This window comes from Phoenix dactylifera, chromosome 8 (assembly GCF_051530095.1).
Source record: "Phoenix dactylifera cultivar Ajwa chromosome 8, Ajwa_hap1_PhDact_Kaust_v1.1, whole genome shotgun sequence".
In the NCBI taxonomy this organism is placed as follows: Eukaryota; Viridiplantae; Streptophyta; class Magnoliopsida; order Arecales; family Arecaceae; genus Phoenix; species Phoenix dactylifera.
Window position 1 is genome coordinate 29,618,050 of NC_143197.1, and position 10,217 is coordinate 29,628,266.

General features: G+C 38.0%; 1 protein-coding gene across 1 annotated transcript; it reads right to left on the reverse strand.

The window, feature by feature from the left end:
- Window positions 1-2,810: 2,810 nt before the first annotated feature.
- LOC103714366 (protein trichome birefringence-like 34) lies at window positions 2,811-8,612 on the reverse strand. Its single transcript, XM_039124939.3, has 5 exons — window positions 7,554-8,612; window positions 6,505-6,676; window positions 5,344-5,546; window positions 3,914-4,072; window positions 2,811-3,302 (listed from the first exon to the last, which is right to left on the reverse strand). Exons 1-5 carry the CDS (start codon window positions 8,312-8,314, stop codon window positions 2,954-2,956), a joined length of 1,644 nt encoding a protein of 547 aa, XP_038980867.2. The 5' UTR covers window positions 8,315-8,612; the 3' UTR covers window positions 2,811-2,953.
- Between the last annotated feature and the right edge of the window lie 1,605 nt (window positions 8,613-10,217).

Sequence of the window (10,217 nt, forward strand, 5' to 3'; positions counted from 1 at the left end):
TCTGGTGTTTGTTGTTTCTTAGATCAAAGAATCTTATGGTCGTTTCCTGCTGTCGACTATATCATATTCCAAACGATTTGGTCAAATCAACTTTGCAGTGGCCCAGCCAAAAATGCCTTCTAAGCATGCGGCTGAACCAAAATTTGGTAGCTTCCATAAGAACAGATGGGAGAAAAGATTCTCTTACAAAAAGACTCATGCATGGGCATTATCTGTATAGTTAGAAAAGGAAGTTAGCATCTCTAACTTTAGATCTTTAAATATTTCAGAAATCTCAACAACTGCACGAGTTTAGTAGTCTTCTTTCATTTATTAAAATTGATTTCTCGCACACTTTGTATTGGACTGAGAGAGGCTATTAAATAATATCATATTTAATAGTTTTTAGACTGAGAGAGGCTATTATCTTGCACCCACCTTATCCCATCCAGGCTGGAGCCCACGGCTCAGGTACTGGGTTTGGTATAAGTTGGGTTGACATAGGGAGCAACGTGCAATAGAACCGAAACCGATCCGGGCTGCACCGTAGAGTGTTATGCCACCAAAAAGAGATGGATATGGCCACCAAACAAAACAATCTATGAAAGCTATTATTTTATATATGGCGTGTGTTGTTTGATGGTTGTTCATTTTCTGATGGTGGTCATCAAAGGCTACGCAGCACTTTGCTGTGCGCCCTACGACCGAAGAGGATGTTAGGTGGGAAAGAATTGTACCATTCAAATCAAAGTTCAACAATCCTATGCTACTAAATATGAAGTTCAAAGAAAATTATTTTAAAGTAACTTGAGATCAAAGTATAGTGGGTTTCTTAAAATTTATTTCTGGTTGCCTTAGTAATGGCATTAGCACTGACCGCCAGTTGCTAGTAACTCCTGAAAAAAAAAAAAATCAAACAGAAATTTTATATATATATTGTTTGATCTTGAGGAGAGTTTGAGATCTCCCGAATATTTTTGTATAAATCCAATGAGGTTTTCTTACCGAGAGCTTAAGATACCATTCATGCATGCTCATGCTTGTTAATTGACTTATAACAATAAAATGTGATTTGTGGTAGGTAGCGGATATACTGATCAGTAAATGATGTGCTCATTTTTTTTTCCTTATTGGAAAGAGTGGGATAGGAGTACTACTTTAATATTCATGTAAGTTAAATTGTAAAATAGTTCCAATCTAAAGTGCAATTCTTTTTAATGGATTAAACTCTTGGTTTTTTCTAGAAAGAGAGCCTTACTGATCCTTACGTGCTACATACTTGTACTTACAAAGGACAAGTATCCAGCAGGGTTAGGGTTATTGGAAAGAGGTGCGTTAGCAAAGAAAGAAGCCTACTCGAAGAAGGTTGCCAAGAGGAGCAAGCCCACATCGAGCAAGTTGACTTACTTTAAGTTATGTAAAGAGTTCGTTATTACGGCCCAGTTCTTCCACGAGCGAAGGCCCGTCAAATTGGTCTCTCGAATGGTTTCATGGTTGGAAGGTAGAGTGAGTCTGGGGAGGCCCGGATGAATGATTGAGTCAGACTATCTGGTAGAGCTTAAGAGCTTTACAATGCGGGCTTGGTTAAGATTTACCAAGTTACGAAGGTCGGATTGATTGAAGTGGATGATACGATAGGAAAGGAGCCGAGATTTGGCTAAGGAAAAATCCTAAAATGAAAAGGAGGTCATCGCATTCCCTTCTCTTTACTTCTTCTTTTGTTTCCTACCCCAGTCAGCTTTTCTTTGGTCTATCTCCGCGGGTCACTAAACTAACCTTCTCTGGTCCGCTTTGGCTATTGAACTAATCTTCTTCGGACTCCCAAGCCGAACTCGGAAAGTCCAACCATAGCGAGCTCGTTAGGGACCCTAAAATAGAAATGGAGTCGCCACCTAAAAAAAACCGGAAAATGAAAAGAATTATATAATGAAAGTGGCTATCTTCCACTATTATAAATGACAACCCAATGCTCGAGAAGTTTATTGCAATCTCTTAAGAGGATCTCGAATGAGGCCTTCAGATGAAGTGTTAGGATTGTATCTTTTGCACCAAACCAATACAAAAAAAAAAAATGATTGATCTTCTTTCGTGAGATCAATTATTAGATTATATCTTGCACAAATTTTAAAGCACTTTAGATTTTCTATTTCATCTGTCTTGATAGATTTTACAGCGGGTATTGCGCGACCAGATGGTACATATTGCGAAAAAAAGATGAATCGTTTTTTCGCATGAAAAATACAACCCGAAACCTCATCAGAAAGATGCTTGTAATTTTTCCCTTGTATCGGGCAGCATATCTTTGTGAGGAAAGAGCATTCATCAAGTTCTCGTAGCTATTATGCCACATGTAAGCGTGATGAGCACTACTGTATCATTGGAGTGGGCGTCCATGTAGCTTCCTCCCTCTCTTTAAAGAGAAAAGGTAAAGAGAGGCATATCAATAAATAGTGAGAATCCATTGATAATGAGATTGAGATCACAGTCATCCATGGGACCATCCTGCTGCTGCTCACATGCATCCCATGTGCCGCGGTTGATCCACCATGTGCAAATGGTTCCTCCTCATGCAGACAAACCAATATGGAATCAGAAACAACATTATGGTGGAGCCCTGCATTCTCTCTACTAAAGAAAATTTGCAAGAGAAGCTTCTATTTCTTGCTTTTTTTACTTTAATTTGATGTGAAAACACATCAAATTGTCGTAATTATGATAAGTAGGGATCTATTGCTGCATGCAAATGGACGACTTCAAGTTCCAAAGTCCATCCAGGTTAAATTAGGTAGGTTCTCTATCGGGCATGCAGCTCTTTTGTTTTTAATCGACTGTTTCGACCAAGATCAAGATCAAGATATTCTGCTCGATTAGCAACCAACTTTACAATCATATTCTAACGATCACACGATTCAAAGAATACGGACATAAGGATTTTAAAAATCTGTAATTTGATGCCCAACTAATACGATATTTGTCATCTGGACATAATATATGCGTACAAAAGTTCATTCCATGTATCAGGAACACCAGGAAGGCACCAATGTGTGCAATCTGAGTAGCTTCTAGGGTCTGCAAGTTGGTCTTCAGTTAAAGGAACATACTGCCTCCGGTAAATAGATGGATGGCCATCTTTTCGATACTCTGAAAGCTGAGTAATGTTTAGTATTTGCACATGTACACCTTTATATCTTAATCCTTCAACTGCTGCCTCGACCGTCCGCATCAGTGAATAATCTGTTCCTCTACTCGCATACCCTTCTTTAGTGATTGGTTCAGTCTCAGTGTAGCAATTTTGATCACTTGGCATACCCCATTCATCAGCCCTTCCGAAGTTCAAGATGCAGCTTAGTATAACTTGGTGAATTAGCAATAACGTGGTGGTACCAAGATATATACCATATTTATTATAAAAAAGAGAAAGATAGCCAGTGATGTGGGGAAATTTGGCCAGTGTCATTAAGTAAACGCAGAACAATCATAAAACACAAATTTGAAGTTAGTCAGGACTGAGGCTAGATACTATTCGCTAAGGGTATAATTGAAAAGAAAAGAAAAGAAAAGAAAAGAAATATGTGCTGCAAAACAAGTGAAAAGAGGACATTTAGGAAAAGTCATTGAAGGGAATTTAATTCAGGGATTAACTTGAGATAGTGGTTACTAGGAAAAATAATTGAAGGAAATAGGGAACAAGAATTGAGTGGATCTGTTGCTTCACATAAATTGCAGAAACCAGCAGCATGATCCATTCTCTCCTTCTCCCTCAGTTTTTCTTTAAGAAACGTAGAGTAAACTCTCCTAAAGTGAGGAGTTTTCAAATCTCGGAAAATGTTTCTCTTATAAGATAATTTTTTCATCATTCTTTAATCAAAATAGTTAGGGCCACTTCCATCAGAATTTTACAAAGAAAAAGTGTACAAAATGAAGAATTTCTCACCAGACATGAGTAGGCGACACGCTAACGAAGAATATCTGTGCCTTGTTAGTATCCACATGTGACTCGAGCCACTCAGACCATGTTCTCAATGCTATCTCAAGACCACTTCCCATCTCAACTTCCTCGAAAGTTTTATCTTCGTCTTCAAATGAACCATATCTAATTATAAGGATCTATGATATTAGTAGGTATGCAACATGCAGTATTGAAGTGCTTATGGAAAGAAGGAAAAAAAAGTTATTATTATTACTACTATAATTATTATTATTGAGTCCTACTGGGGAGTGCAATTATACTACCACTTGAGCACCAGATTCCATTATACTTGTCCTCTTGATGCATGTATCATTGGGCGAGAATTGATTTTTGAATACCATCTCAATTTTCACTTTTATTGGGGCTGCATTTATAGATTTAATAATAGATAAAATACTTATCAGGATTTACTCAGGCAAGGAAAAATTCTTATTCCTTATGTGACAAGGACTTGAGTTTTAGAGCTCTCTATGTGTATGTTTATGTATGTATGTGTATGTATGTATGTATGTCTGTATGTATGAATGTATATTTTTAACCTTTGATAAAGGCAAATGATAGAGATTGGCTTGTCAGGGCTTCCAAGCTCATATACTAGGAGGTATGTTTCAGGATTCAAGTTTTACTTTCGTATTTTTCATCATATATAATCTCTATAGTTACAGTCAATCAGTGGATTATCTCCCCATCAGTAAAAAGGCAACTCCAAAATTACCCTTGATTTATAGACATTTTGAATATTGTACAACATATTGATAGTTCAGATTATTATTTTGTAGTTCTAATTATTGAATTTGGGAGTAGGTGTGCAGCAGTTGTTGTTGTTGGTGGTATATTTTTTTTTTTTTGGTGCATATTGTTGTTGTTGTTATTTGGGTACAGAAAGAAGGAGAAAACACAGCTATCTTGGAAATGCACAGCCATAGAACTCAGCTGAGAGCAGATCGAGATGCCAGTTCATGTGGATGACAAGTGCATGACTGCATGCTAATATCTTGGTATTTTCTTATCATAAATATATATGCCTATTTCTTTAACGCAAAGATTGAGATTTTGTTGTTTAATAAAAGTTTGGGATGTTGAATGGGTTAAAGAGGTAGAAAATGGCAAAATTCATCAGATAGAATGCTATAAATAATAATTTCTGAGGTGATTTTTGTTTCTGAATCTATATAACATGACTACTAATGAAGTGGATTTTTGGTGTAATTAATGAAATTTTAAGCCTATATGCAAAAGATGAATGCTGATACTTTTTTTTAAAAAAAAAAAATTCTTTTATCTTCTTCTTCTTCTTCTTTCTTTTGCATTTTTTTAACAAAAAGCCGGATCCCAACCCTTTTTTATGAAGATTAAAAGGAAACACATGCATGATTATATGCACTAATACTTACAAAATTTTCAGTTTAATCCCTGGCTTTTTCCACCAAAGATAAGAGTTGAATATGATTATGTCAGCATTTGTCCAGTGCTTTGCATGCTTTTCAATTGAATGAGCCCGGATGATTCTATCTGGTGATCGATGGATTATTGGATCATCACCATTTGACTCCAGCAGCATCGGTGACCAATAAAAGTCAATCGTTACATTGAATTCCTGAAATTTAAGCAGCCCCCTCAATAAAAAGAACTTACTTAAAACACAATTAAGATTTGTTGAGGTTGGCCTGAATGCAAAGAATTTTCAAAGAACCTGCTTTCTAGCCAGATAACAGTGAAAATGGGTGGATGGAGTAGCCTCTAATGGATCATCCAATCGGCAGAATTCTTTAGAATAGTTTCAAGAGATAATTAAAAGATAAAATTTTATCGAGTTTATCGGAAAGTTGGAAACAGTTCAGCACAGATGCCACATGATGTTGGTTGGTGCAACAGTAAAGTGGACTATAATTAATCCAACCGCCCCTATGAACTGCACTGTGTGAATCAAATGTAGAATCAGAGTGCAATCCACGAGAGTGTTGGATATCATTCGCACTTCTTGCACCATTTCACATCATTGAGCTGGTTCATGATCAGGAAGTTAGATATTGATGGCAGTAGATAGGGATGCCAGGATGAATTTTTTGTACTCTTACGAAGGTCAAAACGAAAAATTGCCCTTTCTCATGCACGTCCACACGCATACACACGCACACATCAAAGGCATGGTTTTGACGTTAAACGAACAACGAAAAATTTTGTAAAATGGTTTGAACATGTAGAATATATGTGAGAAAATGTTGGTTAAGTGGGTCTTTAGAATAGATAAATGGATGGGTAATGGAGCAATAAGAATCATAAGATCAAAGAATCCTTGGAGGGAGGCAGTGGATATTAATCTAGCAGTACTTTTCTTTGCAAACAACTTGTCTTAGAAAACAAATGCGAAATAGATGGCTAAGTTGATTCTATAAATCAAATTACACCGAAGGTCCTTTGTTCTCCAAAGCCTCTGTTTATGAAACCGAGGAGGCACGGGTCTTGGGTATGGATTTAATCTTATGGATACTTAGGAACCGCTTGGCTTTCCACATCTAGGAGAGATGAAGTGATGACCCTTAAATAATACATACCTTGGATTTGAAGGACAAGAGACTGCCATTAAATTTCATAGCTTTGTGTTCGGGAGGTAAAGATGACCCCACAAGGCACACCATGGAGACCCATTGGTTCCTATTGAGGGAGTCCCCAACAAATACCATTCTTTTCCCTCTGAGCCTCTCTAGCAATTTTGTGGCGTCGAACCTGCATGTCAACAGCGAAGAAGCATCAAAAATTTAACTAAAATTTCTTACAACCTATCAACTAGTAGCTGTGTTTATTTTTAATTCAGATTTTTCTAGCATAAGAAATTTCTTCAGAAATTATCTTAAATAAGAAATATCAGTGACTATTATTGGATGTAATAATCTGTTTGGTCAAAATCCTGGAGCCAACTCTCTCACTAACTGGTGAACGAGCAGGTATTTTGCATATGTACTCAAACCTTCTTTTTTTTGAGAGAGAGAGAGAGAGAGAGAGAGAGATGGTGGAAAAGCCACCTTTTAGGTTCCGATCTGAAACCTCTCTCAAGCACATGCACAAAGGAGAGGGGTGGTTAGCGGTGGACCCAAGTCCTGTTGGCTAATGGCTAGCTAAAGATTTTAAATTTCTTCTTTAACATTTGAGTATCGGTTTTCCAGCACCAAATATCATAATCAATGCATAGAACGATAGATAATTTTTGCTTTACTAAATTAGTGTTTTTATATCTCAAGTCATTATTTGCTGACTGAAGTATCCAACTATCTTGTTTCCATACACACCAATGCTTATTTCTGCACAAGAGCTAAAGATAGAACAAAAAATGACCACTAAAACCAACAATCAATAATTAAAACACTCAATCAAGGAGTCTTAAATGTTAAATGACGGTCGATCCAAAGTCTAGGCCACAATTCCCCATGACAGAGAATTAATCCATGAAGCTAGAGCAGTTCTCTAGAGATGAACGATGATCTTTTCATGAAGAAGCCATGGGAGTGGACTGTTGTTGCTAATCTATGTGCGATACTAATTAATTTCGACTTTCCATGACACACCTTGGAAATATCAATAGTAATTTCTAATTTCCATGACATACCTTGGGATATCGCATCCATGGGGTTGCCAACGCCATTTCTGATAGAGCCGATCCTTCCTTCCGAACTTGTCGCAAGCTATTTCCTCATGCATGAAGGAGCAATTGAACCCGGAGTACAATGGATGGGTCGAGTTGTCATATACCCAGCGGCCGGAGAACAAGTCGCACTTATCGTCGCCCTTCGATGCATTCGAAGCTACAGGTGGTGGTGGTGGGTGATGGATAGCAATCCTCTCTTCTTGCCTTTCGACCTTGGATATATTGAGAGCTGCAGGTCGGGGGAGGATAGGGGTGGTTCTCTCTTCTTGCCTCTCGACCTTGGATACATTTAGAGTTACAGGTGGTGGTGGGTAAGGGATAGTAATCCTCTCTTCTTGCCTTTCGACATTGGATATATTGAGAGCTGCAGGTCGTGGGAGGATAGGGGTGGTCCTCTCTTCTTGCCTCTCGACTTTGGATACATTTAGAGTTACAGGTGGTGGTGGGTAAGGGATGGTAATCCTCTCTTCTTGCCTTCGGACCTTGGATATATTGGGAGCTGCAGGTTGTGGGAGGATAGGGGTGGTTCTCCCCTCTTGCCTCTCGACCTTGGATACATTTAGAACTATGGGTGGTGAAGAAGGGGAAGGAGTACTTGGTGTCTCTTCTTGCGGGAGATGGGCTTTGTTCAAGAAGAGAGAGATGGCGAAGATGGTGAGGAAGAGGGTGATGAGAGAGCTGAAAAAATTCCTCAGTCCCAATGGCCCGTAATAGGTGGTCATTTCCTATCCTCTATTCTTCTCTTCGATTCTTTCGTTAATGGCTGCTTGCTTTCGTTCTCCGGGCTAAACGGCCAGCTGAGGACATGGACGCTCTTTGTTTGGACGATGGCCTGGTTTCTTTATAGCGCAAGAAAGCACCAAACTACTGCAGAAAAGGAGAGAGAACACCAAACGATACAAAGAGAAGATGTACCAAATTTTAAAAAACACGATATGAAGGAAAGGTTTGAAGGTTCGGACATCAACAGGGTTGCTGCCGGGGTGGGCATGAGCAAAATTAAAAAGCATTTGGTAGGTTGATTTGGTGGACAAACGGTCTACGATTGTAACCACTTTTTTTTTTTAATTATTAGATTAGGAAGAAAGTCTTATCCATTGGTCTGAGACACAAATCTAGAATTTGCACCAGAAAAATTTTAGAATATATAACCGACTCGGAACCCTGACAATATGCTTGGAAGCAATTTTTCTCAAGCACCATAAATCTTTCATAGTATAAATTTATTTTTTTTTTTTCCTTTTAATTTTGAGTGACTCTAGCAGGCATCCTCACTAGAAACAAATTCATCTTGTTTTTTGTGAAATACATGGTAGAGATGCAGGCTTGAATCCTGGACCTCTTCTATGCACAGGAATATGTCAACAATATGAGCTATGAATTACATATGAGCTAATTTCACATATTTCTTGTCAAACCACTTTTCTTCTGTCGGGGGATGCTTAAAAAAAAAAAGAGGCAACTTGGGCTATAACCTATTGACTATATCATTGTACCTTTCATCTATTTGGTGGAAGATTAGGTGTTTTTCAGATGATTTAGTTATATATTTTGATTGCTGGTAATCAGTTTCTTTAGAAAAAAAATCCAAATATTAATAGATAGTTGTCTTTTCATTACGTATGTCCTGTTTCAGTTTAGGCTGAGAGAGAGAGAGAGAGAGAGAGAGAGAGAGAGATGCAGCTTATGGATGAGCTGTCTCCACAGAAGAACAAATCTTGAATAAAATGGCTGCATGCTTGTCTAATGAACAGCACAAAATTATATTGGAGTAGATAAGAAAGAATCATCTCCGAAAGTGCAGCACATCTAGCTTTGGCAAATTTACTACCAACTTCCTTGCCATTTGGATTAATCTTCTATCAGCAAACATTATCTCTGATTGCTCCATAATTTTGAGAATGAAAAATGGCATTCCACCAACACAAAAGAGCCTTCGACACTCATTGATCCAATTAGGAGATGGGATAGGAGCAGTATATGAATACTTACTTTCAGAATTACATAAGAAAAGCTTTAAATTCCGGTTTCGGGATTCATCACCAACATGATTCCTAAGATTGGATATCTTATTAACCAATTACCAGCCAAGAGCCTAGAGGTTACAAACAAATTCCTCAAAGAGAGCTGCTCCCAACAATCTAACGGAAAGGGTGGCAATCATATAATCCGAGTGCATATTACTTTTGTTCCTAACATGATGATGAGCTACCAATGCCAGACGTTTCAGAATTATTTAGCAGTTTTCAATATGATAATAGGGTTGGTGAGCCATTCCAGTTAAATATATACGATGTGTATGTACGCGTGTGTATATGTGTGTATGTATGTATGTGTATATATGGAAATGGATTTTTGTTGGTGGCTAGTGACATTACACCACACAACCTGGCAACATGAGCATTGTTATCAATGCTTTGTAAGGAGTACTGCATTGTCTTTGTTGTCATGTCCCTTTTCCCTTGCCTTTTCTTTGACACCATCATGGAACTTTCACATCGCTAACTTTGTTACTGCTCAGTCCACTTGCTGCTATATTAAACAATACCAGGACCCTGGGGAGGTGGAACTGTGATGACAACTAAGCCACACCAGCATGGTTGGGTGAAGTCTACTCAAACAAAC

Coding starts and splice junctions, on each gene's coding strand:
- LOC103714366 (XM_039124939.3), bottom strand. CDS start 8,314: ATGACCACCTATTACGGGCCATTGGGACTGAGGAATTTTTTCAGCTCT. Junction 5,547..6,504: donor TCTTGTCCTTCAAATCCAAG/GTATGTATTATT, acceptor CTTAAATTTCAG/GAATTCAATGTAACGATTGA. Junction 4,073..5,343: donor GGGATTAAACTGAAAATTTT/GTAAGTATTAGT, acceptor CCTTATAATTAG/ATATGGTTCATTTGAAGACG.